The sequence below is a fragment of the Pongo abelii genome, chromosome 1 (genome assembly GCF_028885655.2).
Source record: "Pongo abelii isolate AG06213 chromosome 1, NHGRI_mPonAbe1-v2.0_pri, whole genome shotgun sequence".
Classification (NCBI taxonomy): domain Eukaryota; kingdom Metazoa; phylum Chordata; class Mammalia; order Primates; family Hominidae; genus Pongo; species Pongo abelii.
In genome coordinates, this window is record NC_071985.2 from 204,569,463 (window position 1) to 204,595,702 (window position 26,240).

Below are 26,240 nucleotides of genomic sequence, written 5' to 3' on the forward strand. Positions count from 1 at the left end.
ATGAGGTAGGTTTGTCTCCACATTACTAGGTGGAAATCTGGCTGCCAAGTAGTTAAGTGAACCTCTCAGAGTCACCCTAGAAATGAATAATGACAAAACCAAAGCAAAAACCCAAAATATTATACTGGTCTGTATTGATACCTTTAGTCCAAATTATTTTTTATTTATCAACTTGCCATTAAGAAGCTGAATCAGGGTAACACCAATATGTATTAGAATTTGCCTCTGGTACTGAAAATGAAGGAAGGAAACCAAGACTATTTTCACTTTTTTTTTTTTTTTTTGAGACGGAGTCTCACTCTGTCACCCAGGCTGGAGTACAGTGGCGTGATCTTGGCTCACTGCAACCTCTGCCTCCCGGGTTCAAGCGATTCTCCTGCCTCAGCCTCCCAAATAGCTCGGATTACAGGTGTGTGCCACCATGCCCAGCTAATTTTTGTATTTTTAGTATAGGCGGGGTTTCACCATGTTGCACAGGCTGGTCTCAAATTCCTGACCTCAGGTGATCTGCCCGCCTCAGCCTCCCAAAGTGCTGGGATTACAGGTGTGAGCCACCGCGCCCGGCCCATTTATGCTTTATGTTGCAAATATTGGCAGTGTTACCTTCAGGTAATACAAAGCTGGAATGCCCAATATTTTTCCTCTGATAATTGTGATGGTATCTTTTGAGTCTGCATTGGTCAGCTTCACCCAATACAAGGGCTTGGCCATTCTCCTCTTAATCATTCTTACCCTATTGATAGAAGAAATGGCCTCTCCTTTGACTCTCAATAAAGATCTCCGAGGACTCTTGCTGCATTTCAGAAAACTGAAAAGTATCATTGGCTTAGACTTTTAATGGACTTGGAATAACTCCAATACAAAGAGAAACAAAATTCAGGGTGAAGTTTACAATAGTAATTAATAAAAAGCTGTGTATAAGGATGAAAACTGGAAATTCAGGAATTATAATCTGAAGCAGTTATAAAAGTATAAATAAAGCTCTGATTATTTCCTTTTAATTCCTTAAAAAAAGATTTAAAATAATCTAACCAATTCTATAGTCCCATTTGTTATTTCATTAAGGGAAACTCTTGTATCTTTATTTCCCAGATAAAAGAGAGTACTTATGATTATTACTTTCTGTGGTAGGGAACAGCTTTGTAATATTTCAGGTCCCTCTTATTATGAGTGAATCAATAAATATGCTTATTTACAAAATACGTATTATAAATAGACATAGCCTGTGACATAAAAGATAGATACGCACACCAAATTTTAAATTTTAACCTGGTCCTCGCTTCTTTTTCCATTTCTTGGGAAAGCCTATAATGACAGCGTAGCAGTTTTCAGGAAATACCAGATAATTATTTCTACATGTCTCCAGAGACAAGAGAACAATATTGGTAGATGTTGAAGGACAAAAGATTCTTGTCTTTACTGTTCTCTTTTTTTGCTCTAAGAGGCCATCTTCTCAAAAACAAAAAGTCTTGTTTAGAAGTCTCATCAACTGAAAAGCATTGAGAAGTAAAACAAAGTATAATAATCTTAGTTTGATAACCCTATAAACTCAGATTTCAAAACAAATATTTGAGACATTAACCAAATCATCCATATTTGTACATTCAAGTGCCATAAAAAGCAAGCTACATGCAAGGTTTCTTCAATATTGAGGTAAAAAATAACAGGTTAGGCATGTGAGTTGTGTCCTGAAGAGAGACAGAGTGCTCATATTTACTTCGGGTAAGTCTTAGAAGTCAACATGCAAACAGAGGACACATACTTGTCACAACAGAACTTGAGGTCACAAAGCCATTGATTAAAAACAATTGATTTCAACACAAGTGCACGAACAAACAGGTCTGAAGTATATCAGGAAAACAAAGTATATCAATATATATTTTAAGCTTAGCAATGGCTAACTATTGCTGCTAGCAATATAATTAGTAAAGCCATAAAGAAGTAACACAGTATCTTAATTCAGAGAAGGGTTTATGTACACATCTTGAGTAAATCTGTGTTCCAGACTTTTAAGGATAGGTAGAGCAGTCTGAGAATTTCAGTCCTGGCTGGAGGCTAAGGGGCACCAGCACCATTTTCCTTAAACCATATCAACATTCTACTTGTGAAAAGATGGCATTTAATCTTTGAAGATCTCTTCTATACACCAGGCAGGAAAAAGTTGTCTGTCCCTGTGCAGCTCAGAAATACTCATAAAAAGGCCACAGAAGTCAAAAGCCCTTTTCCAGAAAAGACTTTTGTTTATACTGGTTTGATATCCTAAGAAAAGGAGTGGTTATGGATTTGTAGATTAAAACGTTATCATTTTAAGGCTTCTGAAAGGTTAGCAAGTTGAAATTTTTTCTTAAACTATGAAGCCCATGCCAAACAAATGACTATAGAGTATTAGGAAAATATTCCATCAAATGTATCTAGAGAGTATCCTGGTTTGTGTGAGACATTGGATAGGAGGACATAACAATAGTAAACAGTAAACAGTAAACATGCAGGATAAAAGAGTTTAAGCTTTTGGGAAGATTACCAACCTGCCATATGCTTAATTCTGATTTGTTTAAATTTGTTAAACTTCAATGCAGAAAAGCTGGCTTTGGGCAGTCCATTGCTACTCCTTTGTACCCCACAATACATACTCTACAAAGAGTAACATTTGACAGAAAAGTGATCACAAGAGCTCCCCTAGGACAGTGAACTATCAAGATCAGAGGGTGTCATACAGCAATAACACAGTTGAAGCCAAGGACAGAAGTTCAATGGTCTTGACATTTCAGATGAGCACCCTGTTTTCTGATCACAGAAAGACCAACCACCAAACAGCCAACACAAGGATCACGAGAAAAGACATCATGAAAGGAATACGAGGAGATGGAAAAGCACTAAAGTAGAGGTGGCACTTTTTGAGAGACTTGTGATCCTCAGGGATTGGAATAGAAACCTTGGGAAGAATTTCTTCATTTTCTTGCTGGGGCAAGGCTCTTTCAGTAGATCTTTCTTGCCTTTTAATTTTCTCTTCATCCTGTACTAACAGAGCACGTTCCTGTGTCTGCTTTCACAGTAGAAGATCAAGAAAGACAAAATAAGATGAACAAAATGACAGATGGAAAATGCTCAAAAATGATACTTGGGGATGTGCAAAGGATTTGGAAATATCTTTTAGACACTCTTCATTTTAGCTTTACTTTATTTTGGCAATTTATCCTGGCAAAGTTTCTGTAACACAATAGGGTGCTCAATAGATACCTTTTTGAGTGAATGAACATTAGAAAGGAAAGTTCAAGGAATCACTGGCTTCCCCCTTGCTATGTTATTTATTCTTCCTTTGAGGATATTCACATATGAATTTTAGGTCATTTTTTATTACTTTGGTGCTGCCAATCACTAATTGGGCAATGCCAATAATGAAGCATTCTTCTTGCCATCATAAAAGTTATTTTTGGCTGGGCGCAGTGGCTCACATCTGTAATTCCAGCACTTTGGGAGGCCGAGGTGGGCGGATCACGAGATCAGGAGTTTGAGACCAGCCTGGCCAACACAGTGAAACCCCGTCTCTACTAAAAATACAAAAATTAGCTGTGCGTGGTGGCACATGCTTGTTATCCTAGCTACTCAGGAGGCTGAGGCAGGAGAATTGCTTGAACCCAGGAGGCAGAGGTTGCAGTGAGCTGAGATCGCGCCACTGCACTCCAGCCTGGGGGACACAGCAACAGTCTCTCAGACAAAAAAAAAAAAAAAGTTACTTTTATTACAAATATAATGGCAGAATATAAAAAGTAATCCTTATATCTCTTCATATAGACTTTAAAAACAACAGTTTTAAAAGCAACAGTTCATTCAGTATAGCAATTAGTTTTTGCTCCAGAAATAAAAATCTTAATCTTATACATTTTAAAGATTGCAAAGGAAAAACAAAAAGTATAAAAGTTTATAATGTCCCTCCAAGGTTCACCAAAACAAATAAATAATAATGACCATCATGAAGGTTTATACATTACTTTAAGCAAATGCTTTAGATACTTTTAAGGAAAGTTTTTTCTCCCCAATTGTCCAATTGAGAAGTTTTTCTTCCCCCTGCAATTTCTGTCCTCTGCTATCCATAGTCAAGACAGATGTTATCTATGAAAGGAAAAACTTGGCTCTAAGTTCTCTCAGTTGAGCTAGCCTTCTCTGATCAGTTTGGAAGTTCAACACTGGTTCTTTGCACACCCCTAAGTGATATGTATCAGGGAGAAAGTAGCCAGGGGACTGGTCAGCAAAAAAGAAAAAAAGAAAAGAAAGGATGCAAAATTACAATGATTTTTGAAAGAAAATAAAGTGGGAGAAGAAAGACAACATAAAAAGAATAGGGTATAATTAAATTCATTTTCTCTCTGAATACATATTTATATCTTCATGCAGCTTTTCAACCAGCCATGCGCCGAAATAAGCAAATTGAAAGCTGCAAAAGCTGCAGCAGTGGACGTGTTATGTGTTAGGCCGAAAGGCTGTGGGTGTGAATTTACTAGTATAGCCAAAAGAAAAAAAAATATTCAGCAGCTGTTGTTCAGTTCTGGGGGATTATCTGCTTAGTGCCATGACAAGAGCAAATTCTGATTGAGAAGCACAAGTCATAACAGCAGCTTTACCTCTGGCCCACCAACCTTTCTTTCCGAGGGTAGGATAGAAGTTTTCTTCACCTGGTCATACACAAATTATATAAAATTCAGTTGCCTTGCAATGCAACAACAATACCGTCAAAGGTGGAAGAGGTATCCCCAGAGAACGGAAATAGTATCCCAATTGTTAAAGAAAAAGTAAGATATGCCAGAAAGTGGAATTACCCAATATTAAAGGTCACCATAATACAGTGCTTATTTATTCCACTATTCATTTACAGGGGTAATAGCATAGAGCTAAAATTGTTCAAGTACTCCCATGGATATTGTTTAGTTTATAAAAAGTTATTTCTTTAAAGTACACAGAATGACATCACCATTCCCAAAACCAACCCTGAGAAGATTTCTGAAAGGTTTCTATTAAAAGATGTAAGATATTTCCTGGAAATGGAGACTAATTCAAATTTACCCAGCCTCATCCAAGAGAAGACCAAGTTACTTTTTCAAAGTAGTCGAGTATCTTTTATTACTCGTACAGTCAAAAAGAAAACTTCTAGAAAATACGCAGTTATAGTTTGCAGATAGGGTTAACCGGGTGAAATAGCGACAAGGCATTTTCTCATGGAGTCATAGACTTACAGAATTTTAGAGTTAACAGGGACCTTAAAGACCATCTACTCCATAAACTAAGGCCCAATATGATAAATTACTTGTTCAGAATTGTTCATTTAGGCTTTGACTAGCCAGACCCTCTAAATCAAATCAAGCCACAACCAGAACTGCTAGACCCTTTATGACTCTTATTACTAGAGATACATCAAAATTAAGTATCCTACTGACACTGAAAACAGTGGTCTTGCCCAGAAAGCAGAGTTATTGTCTCAGTTCAGGATACATGCTCTAGATTTAGAACACAAAACTAAAGTCCATTTATATCAGAAAATGGAGGCTGAGAGGACAGTGAGTAGGAAACAATAGCGTCCTGTTATCCCTGGTAACTCTATTTAGCTGCCCATTACTCAGGTATTCTCCAGCCTTATTTGTGAAACTGTTCAGCTCTGTTTGGAGAACCGTTAGCCAATTTTAGTCACACTTTGAAAAATACAAAAAGTACCCTTTGTGAACCAATTTTTTTTTTTTTTTTTTTTTTTTTTTTTTTTTAAGACGGAGTCTTGCTGTTGCCCAGGCTGGAGTGCAGTGGCGCGATCTCGGCTCACTGCAATCTCTGCCTCCTGGGTTCAAGCGATTCTCCTGCCTCAGCCTCCCAAGTAGCTGGGACTACAGGTGCCCGCCACCACACCCTGCTAATTTTTTGTTTTTTGGTAGAGACGGGGTTTCACCGTGTTAGCCAGGATGGTCTCGATCTCCTGACCTCGTGATCCACCCGCCTTGGCCTCCCAAAGTGCTGGGATTACAGGCGTGAGCCACCACGCCTGGCCCCGGCTAATTTTTTTGTATTTTTAGTAGAGATGGGGTTTCGCCATGTTGGCCAGGCTAGTCTCAAACTCCTGACCTCAAGTGATCAGCCCGCCTCAGCCTCCCAAAGTGCTAGGACTATAGGTGTGAGCCACCAAGCCCGGCCTGTGAACCAACTTTTATCACCTTCTCCAGTTCCAGAAACTAAATAATAATTTGGATAGTTTACCATAAATTCTGAAAATTAAAAAAAAAAAAAGTTTTAGCCGGGTGCGGTGGCTCATGCCTGTAATCTCGGCACTTTGGGAGGCTGAGGCGGGTGGATCTCCTGAGGTCAGGAGTTTGAGACCACCCTGGCCAACGTAGTGAAACCCCATCTCTACTAAAAATACAAAAAATTAGCTGGGCGTGGTGGCAGGCGCCTGTAATCCCAGCTACTAGGGAGGCTGAGGCAGGAGAATCGCTTGAAGCCAGGAGGTGGAGGTTGCAGGGAGCCAAGATCGTGCCACTGCACTCCAGCCTTGGCAACAAGAGTGAAACTCCATCTCAAAAAAAGGAAAAAAAAAAGTTTTAAAATTATTAAGACATCACTTTACCTTTTTAAACTAGAATTGCTATTGTTTTGGGGCAAAAACAAGCACATAATTTTTAAATCATAATCACTTATTGAGTCATTGTGACTATATAAATATTTCATTTGTACTGACTAAAGATAAAAACTTTTGGGGTATATGTTCATGGTAACTTTCAAGATATTTTCATTAAATGTTTAATAGATTCATTTATTCGATGTAGGATTTCTTTTTTTTCTTTTTTTTTGAGATGGAGTCTCACTCTGTTGCCCAGTCTGGAGTGCAGTGGTGTGATCTCATCTCGCTGCAATCTCCGCCTCCCAGGTTCAAGCGATTCTCCTACCTCAGCCTCCTGAGCAGCTGGGATTACAGGCATGCGCCACCATGCCCGGCTAATTTTTGTATTTTTAGTAGAGATGGGGTTTCACCATGCTGGCCAGGCTGGTCTCGAACTCCTGACCTCGTGATCCGCCCACCTCAGCCTCCCAAAGTGCTGGGATTACAGACGTGAGCCACCACGCCCGGCCCAGATGTAGGATTTCTAAAATAGGTAATGACAACAATAACAGAAAAAGAAGAGCCCCTGAAAGGTATCTCTGACCTCTAATTGTGACTATCTTACAAAACAGTGTATTAAAAGTTTAATATTACTCATAAAGATAAAAGGAAAAGAAAAACGATTTATTTATTTATTTATTTTTTTTGAGACAGGGTCTCACTCTGTCACCCAGGCTGGAGTGCAGTGGTGCAATCATGGCTCACTGCAGCCTTGGTCTCCTGGCTCAAGCAATCCTCCTGTTTCAGCCCCCTGAGTAGCTGGACTACACAGGTGCACACCACTATACCTGACTAATTTTTGTAGAGATGGGGTTTTGCCATGTTGCCCAGGCTGGTCTTAAACTCCTGGACTCAAGCAATCCGCCTGTCTTGGCCTCCCAAAGTGCTGGGATTACAGGCATGAGCCATGGTGCCCAGCCCATAGTTTTTCTAAAATTGAAATACAATCATTAATATTTGGAGTTCTGAATTCTCTGGCTTAGGTGCCTCCTTGGTTTACTATATAATCGTGGGGAACCATTCTAGATATTTCTAAGTTGTGCAAATGTTCAAATAAAGCTTTTTAAAAAGACTAATGTCTTTCCTATTTTGACCTTCCCAAATTTAGTAAGCTTTCTAGTCCCTGAAGGCACAGTTTGAGTACAAATAAACCTCTACTGGTTTACGGTCAGTTTATAAACATACATTAGCCAGAAGCATGTAGCTGCAGAGACAGTTCTCAGAGGCTAATCATCTACTGGTGGCTCCAAATAGCTCCTATAATTGCATGGGTAGCCTACCTGACTTAAAAAAAATAAATATTTGATTACAAATGCCTTAAAGCAGCAATGAATATAGTGAGACACCAAATCCAAATTTCAACTCTAAGCTTTCTCTCAGATACAGAATATTAATACATAAAAACATTTATTCCCTCCATTTTCACAATTGGTCATGTGGACAAAGTACTCACTCCTTCTCCTGTGGGGATTTGCCCATTGATGTTAAGAGTTCGGAAGGGGGAATGAGTGGATAAGCGTTTATCCCATTCACTAGGCCGTGGTTCTGGTACAGACTCCATGAAGTTCTTTTTCAGCTCACTGATGCTGGCATGATGTTTTTTGATCTCCTCTTGACTCTTGTCTAAATCCTACAGTTGAAAGGACAAAGATGCAAAACAATACACAATCAGGACAAAGAACATAACCAAAGGCAACCCGTCAGAGACTGGGCACTGGTAGAAAACACACCACATCCAGGACAGATGTTACTAATCTGCATTCAAATTATAAATATACAACATGGTATATTTGCTTGCCTTTTTTTTTTCTTTAAATAAAGTGCTTTTCTTGGAAGCTGTGAAGTATCACAACTCCATAGCTGTTAGCAGTTATATAACCCATAAAGAACTCACGCCTTAATTTATGAGTCTTCTTCCCATTATGACACAGCAGCAGATCTCTAACTTCTCATCCCAAGAAGGTAGTTCCACAACTCAATTAGCCTCAGCTTGATAAGAAATTATTTTAGGCTCAGCTCAGGAGGATGGAGATAGCAATAGATAAACAAACTGTTTAATGAAGGCATGGTGAAACATACAACTTCCACCATTCTTGTCTTGTTGAGTTGCAAACATACAGTATCCTTCTATTTCTACCTGGAGATGGTTTTACTTCTCTATTACTAGGTGGCTGTTTTTGCTTTTTAAAAAACAAGAATAGCCCTTTTTTGATGTAAGAATTTATTACTGAAATTCCTAGTTAAAGGCTCCAGAGCAGACTGTTACTACCTCTGAAAAATCACCCAGAGGTACATAATACAATGACTTTTTTTCTTTGTCAATAATATGCACATAAACTAAAAGCCTTAGGCTTTCTAGCTTCTAACAGCTTCACTTCATCACTTAGTACAACTCAAAACAGGGACTTCTTCCAATAATCTTCAAAGGATTGAGAGTGAGTTAACAAGAGTTCACCAAATACCTTATATATTTCCTTGACAATTTAAAATAATTCAACTGTTCCAGCAGATTAAATTTTTTAAAATTTTTATGGGTATATAGTAGGTATATATCCTAGCAAATTTGAATACTAGGCAACCTGAGGTACAGGCAAGCTATTAAAGGGATATTTCAGGGAGAAATGAACGAAGCTTAGGTTAATAAAGCATGAGCTAGAAATAATATTCAGGTTTATGTGAAAGGAGGCATATAACAACTTTCAAAAAGGGGACTTGGCCAAAAATAGTCTGGTAAATATAACTTGAAGACAAAAACTCAAATGTTCTTTGTCCAACAATACTTCAAAAAACCTTAAAAGATCTATGCTTGAGATCAAAACATGTGGGAGCCCATCACTTGATGACTGTAAAAAATTCTGTGTTTATTATATATCAAGGCAGCTTTGTATCCAAGAAAAGCATAATGCTAAATACATCTCCTAATATGCTGGGTGAATTTTGGATTTAGTCTTTCTTTTTTGGCTCTGTAGGAAACAGCTGTATTGGGGTAAAAAATCAGAATTCATTTAAATAAAAATTTGCTTAACAGTTTTTTTCTGAGGGTAATACAGGTTTTAACTAAATAAAACTTTTTCAAAAGCAATGTCAAAGGGAAAACAGCATAAGAAGAATAATCAGTGAGACGATTTTGATTCTGTAGATATTCATTCAGAAAATTCATTAACTAGTCTATTCTTTTCATTTTTGCAAGACTGAACCATGTATACCTGCTTTGAGATCAAACAGAAAGCTAACTCCAAAAGGGCAATCCTGTAGCTACCCCAGAAGAGCATGTTTTGCTTGCTGGGATGAAATGTGAGTATATTTTATGAATATGGACTTCACTATGGGGAAACAACAGTTTGCACTTTTCTTCTGGCTGAAAGCAAGAAAAGCATGTCTAGTAGCTAAAGAAAAGCATGAACAAGCCCATTCAAAGACCCAGTGTTGGACTGAGCAACCAGACCCACCAGACATGTAAGGTCCTGTGACCCAGCTCCTAACTGGAAATTAAAATCTGTTTGGGCCAAGAACAACTTAATACATTTGGGAGGGTTAAAAGTGTGAATAGAGCAAAACAAAAATGAGCAAGAGATGCTATGTAAAATGATAACTCTCTTAGTTAACCTCTTAATGTAAGAGACTTGTAATTTGCTACTCTTCTTGCCTAGCTTCAGATTGGCTTGGAACCTGGGAAAATAAATGTTTTGGTAAAACCAGTAGCTTCTGAGGGAGCTTTCTCCATCCTTCTTAGCTGGCTTTGTTGAAAACCTGTGGGGGCATAGAGTAAAATTAAGATCTCAAAGGGACTGTTCCAAATAGAATTTGTCATAGACAACTTGCTACAGGTTCTCTCTGGGAGATGGAGGAGGAGGTGGTAGATCTAAAAATGAACTCGACCTTATTTGTGCCAGAACAAAGCATTAGTGGGGGCGGGGGAGGAGAAGGGGGAGGAGGGATGCTTAAAAAAAAAAAAAAAAAAACCTGCTGGAGTGACAGATAACTTGAGAGAACTTCCTTACAGGGGAAAAAACTTCTAAAGAATGATGGCCAAATTACTTTGGCTGTGTTCAGGTTAGACACTTTTTGATGACTATCACTTCATAATTTTAACAGCAATCAAACAAAACACTTCATTAAATATAAAATGTTCTCAAAAGGCAGTTAGTGGTTTTAATTTTCAAACACACTTATTTAGAAATCCCCTCTCATGGCTGTCAATGAAATGCTGAGGGAAAAACACACCACACACAGGGACTTTGTGAGTCTCAGAAGCCATAACACACCTCATGGAACAAATGACAAATATATGATTGGTACTGCAGGTTCCAGTTAAGAGGAAGCACTGAAGATGAACTAGTCAGGAAACATGCATGTTTAGAATTTCAAGATGTTACACTGCCAAATAAAGGAAATCAACTGACCTTCACTATTCTTCCTAGTCTCTGAAGACGGAACTACTCAGGTCTAGTTTCAGATATGGGCTAAAACAAAGAGATCTAGTTGCCAAGTTTGAAATATCTGAGGGTCCAGCCTCAAAAAACTTCATGTTAAATGAGACAAATATATGTAAAGCACTTGGTATTGCACCCACCACACAATACATGTTTAATGAAGGCTGGGCATATTTTTTCTCAGAGATTTTATACTTAACAAGTACTCAAAATACAAGTATTGACAAGGAATAAGATGAGGTTTAAATAATTATTAGAGGCTATATATTAAGCCAGAGGTCTATCTAGTTTTTAAAGTTGAGGCTGGGTCCAGTGGCTCATGCCTGTAACCCCAGTACTTTGGGAGGCTAAGGCAGAAGGATCACTTGAGTCCAGGAGTTTAAGACCAACCTGGGCAACATACTGAGATCCTGTCTCTACCAAAAATTTAAAAATTAGCTGGGCATTGTGGCGTGCACCCCTAGCCCCCAGCTACTCAGGAGATTGAGATGGGAGGATTGCTTGAGCCCAGGAGGCTGAGAGTGCAGTAAGCAGTGATTGAGCCACTGCACTCCAGCCTGGGTAACACTGTGAGACCTGCCTCAAAAAACAAAATAAAACAAAACAAAAACAAAGGCCGGGAGCAGTGGCTCACACCTGTAATCTCAGCACTTTGGGAGGCCAAGGCGGGCAGATCATGAGGTCAGGAGATCCAGACCATCCTGGCTAACATGGTGAAACCCCGTCTCTACTAAAAATACAAAAAATTAGCCGGACATGGTGGCGGGCACCTGTAGTCCCAGCTACTTGGGAAGCTGAGGCAGGAGAATGGCGTGAGCCCGGGAGGCGGAGCTTGCAGTGAGCTGAGATCGCGCCACTGCACTCTAGCCTGGGCGACAGAGCGAGACTCTGTCTCAAAAAAAATAAAAAGAAAATAAAAATTATATATATATATATGACCTATGTTGAATATAATGGGAAAATAATCTTACAAGTCCTATAGCAGACAGCATGTTGCTATTTCTGAGTGCAAAACAGTGTAGTTTAATAGAGTTGGATAGATCCTAACTCACATCTTGGCTTTCCAGTTCTGGGACTATAGGGAAATTGCTTAATCTCTTTGAAGTTCAATTTTCTCATCTTTAAAATAACAATCCCATACCCACAGGCCTGTTTTTATGATTAAACCATCTTATAGTAACTACTCATTAAATGCTAGGCTCCCCTCTTTCCTTCTTATATCTTACTTTTTCCCCCTCCCGACAGTTCTTCTGTCATTTTTCTATTATCTCCAATATTTTAAGTCCACTTTGAATTCCCTTCTTTTTCACACTCTCTTAATTCAGAGAATGAAAGAATAGTGCAAATTTGCATCCTGGGACATATGGAAGTTTACACTCTTGGAAAATTAAAGGAACTTTTAGCAATGGTGTAGAACTTTCTAAAGGTGGGTAAAACAATGGAACTATGAGAGGTAGAGGTAGTCCCAATCATATATTTTTCCAGGTAAGTATGACAGATAGAAACTAAAAAGAATCAGAAGGCGAGATGTTTGCATATCTTCATGTTCACCAACATGCAAAAGCATTTTAAACCTAAAGTTCCTTCATGCAATTGCATGCAAAACCAAATGCAGCATAGAATGAAGAAAAGGGGATCAGCAAAGAATGCAGAAGGTTCCAGGCAACCAACTGAAATAAGCTTCAAGTTCATACAAACCTCCAACATTAAATTGCTATGTCTGATATAAATGTTTTCACCATCTAGTCTTTCTCTCTTTTTCTGTGAAAATGAAAGGGGGGAAAAACAGAAAAGCATAAAAAATTAAAATGTTGTTCTTGCAGGAAAAAACTGAAAATTGGCAAACCAAAAAATATTTAAAATTAAATGTCCACAGCGCAGCATATGCCAACATGAAATGGTCAGAGAGCCACAAGGACACAGAGAGAACATGATTACCACAAGAAAATGATGACCTTTTTCATGAATGATGAAAGAATGTGATGATGTTATTTAAATAGACAGTGCTCCTGGCTTCATTGGCTTCTTATGTAACAAGCTGTTTTATCTTCATTTTTGAAACTGAACTGTTCGAGGGTTACCTTAAAACATATGACTAAAAAACGCTGAAACTCCATGTATCATGGAGTGAAGAAATGCTTTAAAAACATTATTTAGTTTTTGGGATGTATTTTATACTTAGTGGCACTGCAGTATGTAGATCTCTAATTATAAAATCTAATAAAAGATTAGATCTCTTTTATAAAAAAGATCTAAGAAAGATTATCATTTTATACATGATCAGCCAATAAATATATTCAGTTAACTGATTCAAACTGATTCATCCCACTCTATAGATGAAAAGAATGAGGCACACAGAAGTCGGTTGTACACAGTACTGGGAGTTGCTGCTACAGTGGGTGTTTTTTTGGAGACAGGGTCTTACTCTGTCACCTAGGCTGGAATGTAGTGGTGCAGCTGTGGCTCACTGCAGCCTTAACCTCCTGGACTCAAGTGATTCTCCTGCCTCAGCCTCCCAAGTAGCTGGGACTACAGAAGTGTATCACCATGCCTGGCTAATTTATTTTTATTTTTTGAAGAGATGGGGTCTCCCTATGTTGCCCAGGCTGGTCTTGAACTCCTGGGCTCAAGGGATCCTCTTGCCTCGACCTCCCGAAGTGCTGGGATTACTGGTGTGAGCCATCACAGCCAGCTATGATGGTTTTCATTTTATGATAAATGTATATAAAATATTATCAATTATTCCAAGAATATGATGTCATTGTGAAAGAGTTCTTATACATTTTTAAATATAAAAGATAGGTTTGACTCTCACTGATTAATTCATTTTGCTTAAAAAGATATTTTGCTACTGAAAAGTTTACGGAAACTTTTCAACATATAGTACAGGATTATGGTTTCTTCAGTTTATGTAAATATATGTGTATATCTGTCACCCAGGGCTGGAGCATGGTGGCACGATCTCAGCTCACTGCAACCTCCACCTCCCAGGTTCAAGTGATTCTCATGCCTCAGCCTCCCAAGTAGCTGGGATTAAAGGCGTGCACCAACACGCCTGGCTAATTTTTGTATTTTTAGTAGAGACGTGGTTTCACCATGTTGGCCAGGCTGGTCTCAAACTCCTGACCGCAAGTGATCCTCCTGCCTCGGCCTCCCAAGGTGCTGGGATTATAGGCGTGAGCCAATGCGCCTGGCCCATATCCGTTATTTGAAAGTATTAACAACTCCTGATTAAAAGAAATCAATGAAAAGAATGGATCACTGTCTTTTTAATGCACTGTAAGTCAGCATGGGTGAAATGGCAATGTAGTTTTGTGAAAGTGAAAAATGGCTAACCTTCCTCATTCTTATCAGATCTTCAGTTTTTTCTGCAAGCTTCTGTTTTGCCATAATTTAAAAAAGAAAGAAAAATGATAAAATGTTGCTCACTGAAGTTTGTTTGAACCTTCATTTTATAATTTTTTTAAGGAAAAGGGAGTAAGGGAGAAGAAAAAAACTGACAGGGTGGAGGGAAAGAGGAACAAGTGGCCTATTGGCACAAACCTGTGTTTGGTCACCATTTGAGGTGGGTACTGTCACCTCGATGTGGGTTTTTTCCACCTACATTTAAGAAATAAAAGTAGTAAAAACATTTTAGGTTAGTAGGTTTCTATGAATAGTGTTGTTTCCAAATAAGCTGCATCTTTAAGCTGGTTGTGAAATACGCTGATATGTAATCATCATGATGCAGTCTTATGGAGGGTGTTACAGGGAAGGATATTACTCCCAAAAGTCATCTGTGTTTACCATCACATTTTCAAGGCTGAAAAGGTAATATGGATATCCAAATTATCAAAAAAGAAAATTAAGGTAAGTATTCTATTGATGAAGAAAATATATTTTTATACTTATTTATAAAAAAGTACCCACTAAAAAGAATAATTTAGGCTTATTTAATGCAATAGCCCATGTTTTTGTTTTGCCTTTAAAAACTGATCTGGAAGTACTTTAAATAACATTTAAAAACAAATTTACATATGAAGTTATCAACATATGACATATATGACAAGAAGAAAAAGAAAATCTTTAGTTAAAGCACACATGTAATAAACCACATATGACACCAAACTGGTAAACACAAAGGATTTTGTTAGTTGAACAATATACTTAAAGAGGCACTTCATTCTTCAGTTTATTACACAACAAAACATTACAATAAACCCAATTTAAATTGTAACTGACACATGAAATTACTCCCAGGGCTGGCTTATAAACAAGCACATGCAGGATTCAGCTGCAACATTCAACACACTGCAATCTCCTCTAGGGAGGTGGAGCCTATGTGTTTGGTAGAAGGGCAAGACTCATCCTTGACATTAATAGCAGAAAGTGAATAGCTAAGGTCTCCTGCCTAGCTTTGAAATACCTTTAGTAACGTCATTTTATACATAGAAAATGGAGTAATTATTAAAAAAAAACAACAGACTATTAAGAGGGAGCATAATAGAGTGAGCAACGCCCAAAGCATTGGATATTTTAAATTAAAAAATTGATTATTTTTACTAAGGGCTAAATCACTTTGTATCATTAAGTTCTTTACAGAACCTCATCAATCTGTGGTGTTGATATTCTTTTTAATCACACTAAGCGGCATTACTTTGGAGTATAATGTCATTGTGCTATTTTCCCTAGACTGAGTCTAAAACACCTAAGAGAGCACCAAAATTAGTGACACCGTCAAGTGTTAAGTTAAGCACACCCCATTACAGCACTTTAACTACCAGGGGTAATTAACGGTTTGGGGTTATTTCTTTCTTTTTTTTTTTTTTTGAGACAGAGTCTCGCTCTGTCACCCAGGCTGGAGTGCAGGCGCGATCTCGGCTCACTGCAAGCTCCGCCTCCCGGGTTCACACCATTCTCTTGCCTCAGCCTCCCAAGTAGCTGGGACTACAGGCGCCCGCCACCATGCCTGGCTAATTTTTTGTATTTTTAGTAGAGACGGGGTTTCACCGTGTTAGCCAGGATGGTCTCGATCTCCTGACCTTGTGATCCACCCGCCTCAGCCTCCCAAAGTGCTGGGATTACAGGCGTGAGCCACTGCGCCTGGCTGGTTTTGGGTCATTTCTACTTTGAGTCCCAGCATACTTGCTGTGTGGTCATTAACAAGTTTTTTTACCCCTCAGAGCTTAAACTTCTTATGGATAAAATGGAGATGATGTCTTCCCAGAATTGTACATTTAGCAAACAATACCGTTAAATTATTTTACAAAGCTTAAATTCCTTGTTCAAATGAATAATGACTTCTTTTTGCTTTGGATCTTCATTAATCCAATAGCAGAAAACTGAGAGCCTCTACTTCAGTTTAAGAATTGAGGCCAACCTGAGGTGGGGGGAGTGGGGAGGGATAGCATTGGGAGATATACCTAATGCTAGATGACGAGTTAGTGGGTGCAGCGCACCAGCATGGCACATGTATACATATGTAACTAACCTGCACATTGCGCACATGTACCCTAAAACCTAAAGTATAATAATAATAAATAAATAAATTAATTAATTAAAAAAAAAAAAAAAGAATTGAGGCCAGCTGGGTGCGGTGGCTCACGCCTGTAATCCCAGCACTTTGGGAGGCCGAGGTGGGCGGATCACCTGAGGTCAGGAGTTCGAGACAATCCTGGCCAACATGGTGAAACCGTCTCTACCAAAAATACAAAAATTAGCTGGGCATGGTGGCAGGCATCTGTAATCCCAGCTACTCAGGAGGCTGAGGCAGGAGAATCACTTGAACCCAAGAGGCGGAGGTTGCAGTGAGCTGAGATCACACCATTGCACTCCAGCCTGGGTGACACAGCAAGCCTCCGTCTCAAAAAAAAGAATTGAGGCCAAGTAGCAACAGTAGTTCTGTGTATGCCCCTACACAGAAGATTAAATGAGATAATATACATGGGGGAGACAGTACCTACCAGCATACTTGCAGAATATATCTCGTTAAAATGACAACAAAAAGCTATCTCTATCTGGCACGAAACTAATGTCAGATAATGAAATTTACAGTTACAAGGCTACTTTATCACTACTATTGCTTTATATAATAAATACGGCTTCAAGTAAATGCCATAGTTTTTTTTTGAGATGGAGTCTCGTTCTGTCACCCAGGCTGGAGTGCAGTGGCGCGATCTCGGCTCACTGCAAGCTCCGCCTCCCGGGTTCACGCCATTCTCCTGCCTCGGCCTCCCGAGTAGCTGGGACTACAGGCGCCTGCCACGACGCCCAGCTAATTTTTGTATTTAGTAGGGACGGGGTTTCACCATGTTGGCCAGGATGGTCTCAATCTCCTGACCTTGTGATCCGCCTGCCTCGGCCTCCCAAAGTGCTGGGATGGGATTACAGGCGTGAGCCACCGTGCCCGGCCCTCTTTTTTTTTTTTTTTTTTTTTTTTGAGACAGAGTCTTGCTCTGTTGCCCAGGCTGGCGTGGCGTGCAGTGGCACAATCTCGGCTCACTGCAACCTCTGCCTCCCAGGTTCAAGTGATTCTCCTGCCTCAGCCTCCCAAACAGCTGGGATTACAGGTGTCTGCCAGCAGGCCCAGCTAATTTTTGTATTTTTAGTAGAGACGGGGTTTTGCCATGTTGGCCAGGCTGTGATCCACCCGTCTTGGCCTCCCAAATTGCTGGGATTACGGGCATGAGCCACCGTGCCTGCCGCCATAGTTATTTTCTAACTGCTACATATAAAATCAGTTCAGAGTCACCCTTAATTCTGCCACCACTATTACAATAAGTTATCAGAGGTGGCCTTCAGTCTCATTTCAACACAAGTATCTCGAATCATATATTTATGTAGAATTAATTGGCAACAAAGACCCCCTATTGGCACTTAAAATGGAAAGCATATACCAGGTAGTGATCTGTTCACTCTGCCAAGTTCCCAAGAGCAAAGGGAGCCTATTGTTGAAGATATTTATGTCTGTGTCATAGGCAAAAAGGAGAAAAAGTGAGTCAGCAGAAAGCCAGAGGAATCTTAGCCACTAGGAAGATTCCCCTGACAATTCCAGTAATCCAACACTTTTTAGTTAGTATAACAAATAGAGGGATAGTCAAAAGTGCCTGGTGAGATATTCTAACATTAAGAACTGAGGAGGTAGTCTAACATTAAACAGGCATTGTTGACATGAACCTGATGACCAATGTCATAAACATTTGGCTAGGTACAAAAATGTAAACACCTACCATTCACTCAATCTGTTTTTCTCTCTGGACTCAAGGTAGTACCAAATGGGCAGTAAAACTGTATGTCACATTTAACAGTTTATTTATTATTATTATTTTTTGAGACGGAGTCTTGCTCTGTCACTCAGGCTAGAGAGTGCAGTGGTGTGATCCGGGCTCACTGCAACCTCTGCCTCCCAGGTTCAGGCAACTCTCCTGCCTTAACCTCCCCAGTAGCTGGGATTACAGGCACCTGCCACCACACCCAGCTAATTTTTGCATTTTTAGTAAAGATGGGGCTTCACTATTTGAGACAGGGTCTCACTTTGTCACCCAGGCTGAAGTGCAGTGGGCGATCTCGGCTCACTGAAGCCTCCTCAACCTCTCAGGTTCAAGCTATCCTTCTGTCTCAGCCCCCGCAAGGAGCTGGGACTACAGATGTGCATCACCATACCCAACTAGTTTTTTTATTTTTTGTAGACATGGGGTTTCACCATTTTGCCAAAGCTGGTCTTGAACTCCTGGGCTCAAGGGATCCGCCCACCTCGCTCTCCCAAACTGCTAGGATTACAGGTGAGAGCCTCCACACCTGGCCTAACAGTTTGTTTTTTTTTTAAAATATAATCAAAACATAGTTAAGACTGTCCACTGCTCTAGAGATAAACTAGATATTGATCTGGCTCCAAAAGAACAAGGTTAATCCATCTGCCAAAGCGAGAACACTTACTAAGATCTTATGCAGTTAAAAAAAATTTTTTTTAAATTTCTTAACAGACATATAAAAATGTAATTCTTCTTATGAAGACTGCTTCTCATAATTCCTGTTGCCAACAGTAAGACCTATATTTATTTCAATAAATCTGAGCTAGCACTTCGATTCCATCACTGCTTAAATGTGTTTACAAAGCTTAACATATAAAAGGTCAGTCTAGTCACTGTCTAGGAAATCTGCTAATTAAATTGGTGATTTTTCAACACAGTGCAGTGACTGTGGGTACAATTAACTCAGAACCATAGGCAACTCAGCAGTACAACCTCTCCTACATAATGAATCTTCTCCTTTTTGTGAAGGTACTTAAGATTTGAGCAACCACATAGATGCGCTTTATGTAATACTAGTTCTTTGGAAATGTGCATACATCCATCTTAGAAAATAAAATTCTATTTTAATCACAATAGCAGAGCTTAGTCTTAAAAAGCAATGTGGAGATTCCTTCCAGATGAGTAAAAATTATTTTAAAAAGCAGAGGATCAATCATACTGATGTGTTTTATAAGATCATTAAAAAAAAATAATAGTTGGGGCCAGGCGCGGTGGCTCACGCCTGTAATCCCAGCACTTTGGGAGGCCGAAGCAGGCGGATCACAAGGTCAGGAGATCAAGACCATCCTGGCTAACACGGTGAAACCCCGTCTCTACTAAAAATACAAAAAATTAGCCGGGCGTGGTGGCGGGCGCCTGTAGTCCCGGCTAATCGGGAGGCTGAGGCAGGAGAATGGCGTGAACCCAGGAGGCGGAGTTTGCAGTGAGCCAAGATTGCACCACTGCACTCCAGCCTGGGTGACAGAGCGAGACTCCATCTCAAATAAATAAATAAATAAATAAATAAAAATAATAGTTGGGTCAAGGAGTGGGTCACCTTATAACTTCTGAGATAGCTTACAGTCTTACTGACATAACTCTATGAAAATATTTTACAGGTTCATAGGAGACATCTTCATTTAGAAATAATGAGGAATAACTTTGTTGAGTCTATGAGAATAAGCAATTGCTTTGAAAACGTTCCTGGTCAAAAAGTTAAGGCCTCTAAATCACAAAGTGAGTTAGCTAGGTATTTGGACTGATGACATACCTTCCATGCTTCTGTGGGCTCTGGCTCAGCTTGCTCAGGTGGCTCGTCTTCCTTTTTCACTTCAGCCTTCACTGTTTCCTTCTGTGCTTTAGGGACCACTGTTTTCTTAGCAGAGGCATCTAGGACGCCACCTTCTGCAACCTGACCCTGAGCAATGGCGGGTGCAGAAGTGGGCCGAGGACTTCGGTCTGCTGAATCGACAGCTGCTGCTATGTGAGAAAGGGAAAAGGGAAGCATAAGTAAAGGCCAGAGCTACTGTATTATTTCAAAGTCACCAGGCAAAATAATTGTGAATCCAGGATACATACGAATGTTAGAGTGTGTAGTGGGCTATCACACAGAGGATAAAAAATAAATCATTAGTGCTCTGCCAGGGAACTGATAGCAACAAGAAAGTTAAATGTACCCTCAGTAGAAAGGCTAAAATGTGTTAATGATCATGTTCCATGAATGCTGAATTCAGGGGAGACAAGATCAAAGAAACGAAATAGAAAATCCATTTATGCTGTAATTTTAGTTTCAAAAACCTGCAATGTTGTCTATGGCAGGAAAAAAAGGGTTAACTAAAAGGCCATGAGGCCTTTTAAAAATAAAGATGTGTTCATTTTTAGGTTATTTCAGGAAACTAAAAATATATTGTAAGAAAAAAGAATTAAGTCTGATTTCTTCTGTAAGCCCCCCTGGAATGATTACAAAATAACTTGATAAATGGCTCTTCTGGTAAGACATGAACTACTTTCTGATGCTTGTAAGGACAAATATTTGAACCAGATGCTCTCCCTTTTAATAATAATATCATTTGATTAAAATAACACAAATTCAAAATCTTTGACTGTCAGGCCTCAAACCTAAACAAAAATATCTTTTGAGTTCTGTCCTACTATCTCTCAGCCTCACCAATTTGTATTACAGCTCTTATTCTCTAATATATTTAGGGCAGTGGTTCTCAACTGGAGTAAATTGTCCCCAGAGAATATTTGGCAATGTCTAGAGACATTTTTGTTGTTGTAACAGAGGAGGGGAGAGAGAGGAGGTACTGGCATCCAGTGCGTAGAGGCTGAAGTTACTGAGGTTGAGAAAGCTTAATTTAGGGGAAAAGTTGTATAGACTGTTTTAGAGAGAATAAACTATACAGACTTATGATAAAATCTTGATCTTTTCAAAGAGCCAATTGTTGTTTTGGAATATTTGGTATCTAAGTTTTAGACAGCTTACTTCAAAACAATCACTCATACTCTTTTTATGGTTTTTATGTTCATTCTTTCAGGGATATAAAACATTTACACTTTGTAATAAAACTTCACTTATCTGACAGTATCTAGGAATGAAAGTGTTTTTCTGCATGATTTAGTATTTCTGATAACATATTGCTATCCTCTTTTGTACTGAGACTTTTTTTTTTTTTAAAGATGGAGTCTCACCCTGTCGCCTAGGCTGGAGTGCAATGGCATGATCTCGGCTCACTGCAATCTCCGCCTCTCAGGTTTAAGTGATTCTCCTGCCTCAGCCTCCCCAGTAGCTGGGACCACAGGCACGTGCCATCATGCCTGGCTAATTTTTTGTATCTTCAGTAGAGATGGGGTTTCACTATGTTGGCCAGGCTGGTCTCGAACTCCTGACCTCAAGTGATCTGCCTGCCTTGGCCTCTCAAAGTCCTGGGATTACAGGCGTGAGCCACCGCTCCCGGCCAAGACTCTTATATTTTAATCAATTTGCATGGAAATCAATGATTTTTATTATATACTTTCCTGCATTCTTAAACTGACTATAACTGAACATAATTCATCCTGAAAGTTGTAGATTTGTAAACTGTAAGGATCAGATAAAGGAATTCCATGAATCTGAACAGATAAAAACTTTAAATTCCCAACTACTTCATACAACAATATTAACAAAGAAATGCTTGGCCAGGCACGGTGGCTCACACCTGTAATCCCCGCACTTTGGGAGGCCAAGGTGGGAGGATCACCTGAGGTCGGGAGTTCGAGACCAGCCTGGTCAACATGGTGAAACGTCGTCTCTACTAAAAATACAAAAATTAGCCAAGTGTGGCGGTGGGCGCCTGTAGTCATAGTTACTCAGGAGGCTGAGGCAGGAGAATCGCTTGAACCCGAGAGGCAGAGGTTGCAGTGAGCTGAGATCATGCCACTGCACTCCAGCCTGGGCAACAGAGCCAGACTCTGTCTCAAAAAAAAAAAGAAAAAGAAAAAGAAAGAAATGCTCATTGCCCTGTCGTAATTTTCAATGAAAGAACTAATTCCTTAGAGGATATATAGGAAAAACAGCAGAAATTCAAGAATCCCCTTTATCGGCCAGGCGTGGTGGCTCACGCCTGTAATCCCAGCACTTTGGGAGGCCAAGGTGGGTGGATCACGAGGTCAGGAGATTGAGACCATCCTGGCTAACACAGTGAAACCCGTCTCTACTAAAAAATACAAAAAATTAGCTGGGCGTGGTGGTGGGCGTCTGTAGTCCCAGTTACTTGGGAGGCTGAGGTGGGAGAATGGCGTGAACCCAGGAGATGGAGCTTGCAGTGAGCCGAGATCGTACCACTGCACTCTAGCCTGGGCAACAGAGCGAGACTCTGTCTCAAAAAAAAAAAAAGGATCTCCTTTATCTTTCCATGAAAAATCTGTGGCCTCTTGCACAGATTGCTACTACTGGGTTAGTAGTAATAACTCTGGATTAGCACAGAGCTACTACTAATGGGTGCTTTAAGCACTTTAAGCAGTCACTGCAAGAATGGCAGATGGCAGACCAAACCTGACAACACAGGGGAATGTGACAAAATATTTTGCTCACAGTTGTGTTTAACTATCATTATACATGTGTATTCACACCTCCTCTCAAAGAATTAATTCAACTATGCCTGGCATCATAGAAACTTAGCCCATGCTTTCACCATGTGTTATTTTGCCACTTGTCTTTGGTTTCAATCCAGTACTAATATTGCAGAGCCAAATGATTTATGTCTTCAGCATTCCTAGCCTTGGCAATCTGTACTGTATGTGGAAAAGAAGGTATTAGTGTGGAAACTGACAGAAACAGAGTTCACAGATTGGAAAAATAATAACATTACAATAAAAAGCCCTGGCTGTGAAAGGCTGCATGGAATAGAGGCAAAAGCCAAATCACGAATCTTAGGCCCACATTCAGTCACATGTAGTAGTGTGTCCTAAGGCATGGAGCTTAATCCTACAAACTTTAGTTTAATCATCTGTAAAATATGGAAGATATTAACTCTATAATATCATGGTAGTGATCATGGCTTTTTTTAACAGCTTTTTTTGAGATATAATTCACATACCATACAGTTCACTCATTTAAAATATGTAATTCAATGCTTTTTAGTATATTCACAGTGTTGGGGGTAGGGATTGCTTTTTAAGATGTGTGGGTCTTCAGTTTTATTAATTCAGCTATTAATATTTACAATATTTTGGTGCATATATAGACAACACATAACTTTAAAAATCCAGTATCTCCCATATCTGAGGGTCTACATAAAGAAAAATGCTGATGGTGACCCACTAATTTCAATACTATATTGCTCTTAGCTGACAACAGAAACTTAGATAGTTATATACTAGAGCAGTAAAGAATAAAATTCAAACCATCAGACTGAGTAAAGGCAAACAACTTCTACTTCTAGCTGTTATTTACTAGCACAATTTCTGCTAGTATGCAGTAGGGTGGTTCTTTTATCAGAGGACCACATAAATCATTTGTAGATCTTGAAAAACAAAAAAATCAGATGATGCTCAGGCCCACTCTAGTGAGATGAGCTATACAAGAGTGAGGCTTGGGCATGTGTTTTGTTTTAAAGCTCCAAAGGTGATAAGGACGTACACCCGTGGCAAGAATCACTGTAACCACTACTCACCAAATGGATGAACTACCTGGTTGTGTGGCCCTTTCTTTTGTGCTCCAGTTTCCTCATGAGTAAAACTGTAATTCCTAAATGCTTTTTCTTATTGACTAAGTTGCTAGTATTAAATAGGAATACATAGAAATGGTTTGAAAAGCAAAAAGTGCAAGAAAAATATAATCTTTGTCACCATTATTAGCTATGCTTGCAACTTACTACTCTATCATAAAACTGGGATCTGAACCAGTTTTGGTACTCCAGCTGGTGAAGCAGATGCTCTGAGCACCACACATAACAGAAAAGAAAGGGAATGCTCATTTTTATCATTAAAATAAGACCCCTTATAAAGCAATTCTTGTAAAAGTTTCCCTGGTACACCTTTGATACTTAGAGAAGTATCTTAGGAAAGGAGGGAAAAATAGTTCCACAGACATATTTCCAGTTTTTATACTATAGCACAAAGAGAAAAATAAGACATTTAAAAACAGAACTACAAAAAAAATTGTCCTATTCAGTTTATATGCACTTCAGATACTTAAAAGATATGCAAAATGCTTAGAACAGTGCCTGGAACATACTAAGTGCTCAACGAATATTGACTATTAACTTTTATTCTACTCTTTCTAAAAAAAAGAAGTCATCATGGTGAAGAGTAAAAAGCATGGGCCTAGGAGAATGGTCCTGGATTCCCTTCTAATTCTTTCCAACTAGCTATGTGACCTTAGGCAAGTCACTTACATTCTAAGGTTAAGTTGTAAGAAATAATGAATATTAATGAGTATCTAGTTCAAGAAATTTTTTAAAAAACAGCTCAATAAGTGTAAAGAAAATAATAGGCCGGGCACAGTGGCTCACGCCTGTAATCCTAGCACTTTGGGACGCCGAGGCGGGTGGATCACCTGAGGTCAGGAGTTCGAGACCAGCCTCAACATGGAGAAACCCCATCTCTACTAAAAATACAAAATTAGCCAGGCGTGGTGGTGCACGTCTGTAATCCCAGCTACTTGGGAGGCTGAGGCAGGAGAATTGCTTGAACCTGGGAGGCAGAGATTGCGGCACGCCGAGATCGTGCCATTGCACTACTCCAGCCTAGGCAACAAGAGTGAAACTCCGTCTCAAAAAAAAAAAAAAAGAAAATAATAAAGATATGAGCTGCCATGAGTTACAGTATATATAATAGGAAAAAAACAACAAAACCAAAAGTTGGTTCTTTGAAAAAATTAAGAAGACTACTTTGTACCCCATAAATACATAAAATTATAAATTGTCGGCCAGGCTCGGTGGCTCACGCCCATAATCCCAGAACTTTGGGAGGCCGAAGCAGGCAGATCACTTGAGGTCAGGAGGTAGAGACCAGCCTGACCAACGTGTTGAAACCTCATCTCTACTAAAAATACAAAAATTAGCCAGGCGTGGTGGCGCATGCCTGTAATCCCAGCTACTTGGGAGGCTGAGGTGGGAGAATTGCTTGAACTTGGGAGGCGGAAGTTGCAGTGAGCCGAGATCGCGCCATTGCATTCCAGCCTGGGCAACAAGAGTGAAACTCTGTCTCAAAAATAAATAAATAAATACATACATACATAAATTGTCAATTTACAATTTAAAGAAGAAAAGACTAATAAAATCAATATATCTCTAGCAAGGCTATTCGAAACAAAAAGGTACAACTTACCAATATCAGGAATGCAAAAGTGGACCCTGCTATAGTTCTTATAGATATTAAAAAGATACCCAGCTTTATGTAAATATATTTGGAAATTTAGATAAAATGCACATTTCCTAGAAAAACACAACTAGGCCAGGTGCGATGACTCACACCTATAATCCCAGCACTCTGAGAGGCCAAGGTGGGAGGATTGCTTGAGCCCAAGTGTTCAAGATCAGCCTGGGCAACACAGTAAGACCTTGTCTCTACAAAAAAAAAAAAAAATTAGCCAGGTGTGGTAGCGTGAGCTTGTGGTACCAGCTACTCAGGACGCTGAGGTGGGAGGATCGTTTGGGCCTGGGAGGTCAAAGCTACAACAAGCTATGATGGCACTACTGCACTCTAGCCTGAGAGAGCTAAGACTCTCTCTCCAAAAAAAAAAAAGAAAGAAAGAAAAAAGAAACACAATTTATCAAAATTGAAACAAGAACCAGAACATTTTAATAGTCCCTTATCTAATAAAGACACTGAATCTGTAAGTAAAGAATCTCCCACAGTGCGATCTCTAGGACCAGATATGGCTTCATAGGCGAATTCTTCTAAACAGTAACAAAGAAATGA

General features: G+C 39.4%; 1 protein-coding gene across 50 annotated transcripts in view; it reads right to left on the reverse strand.

Moving 5' to 3' along the window:
- The window catches only part of EPB41 (erythrocyte membrane protein band 4.1), a 232,664-nt gene that overhangs the window by 47,093 nt on the left and 159,331 nt on the right, over positions 1-26,240 (reverse strand). For 6 of the 50 annotated variants that reach the window (XM_054538690.1, XM_054538593.1, XM_054538560.1 and 3 more), the window contains exons 12-16: positions 20,107-20,315; positions 14,611-14,667; positions 14,404-14,445; positions 12,766-12,828; positions 8,088-8,264 (exon numbers count right to left, since the gene is read on the reverse strand). In XM_054538690.1, the coding sequence (XP_054394665.1) occupies positions 8,088-8,264; positions 12,766-12,828; positions 14,404-14,445; positions 14,611-14,667; positions 20,107-20,315 (548 nt within the window). Of the gene's footprint in view, positions 1-4,619; positions 4,671-8,087; positions 8,265-12,765; positions 12,829-14,403; positions 14,446-14,610; positions 14,668-20,106; positions 20,316-26,240 lie in introns of all 50 variants that reach the window. The other 44 variants (XM_063713820.1, XM_063713793.1, XM_054538564.1 and 41 more) reach the window with 24 other exon arrangements.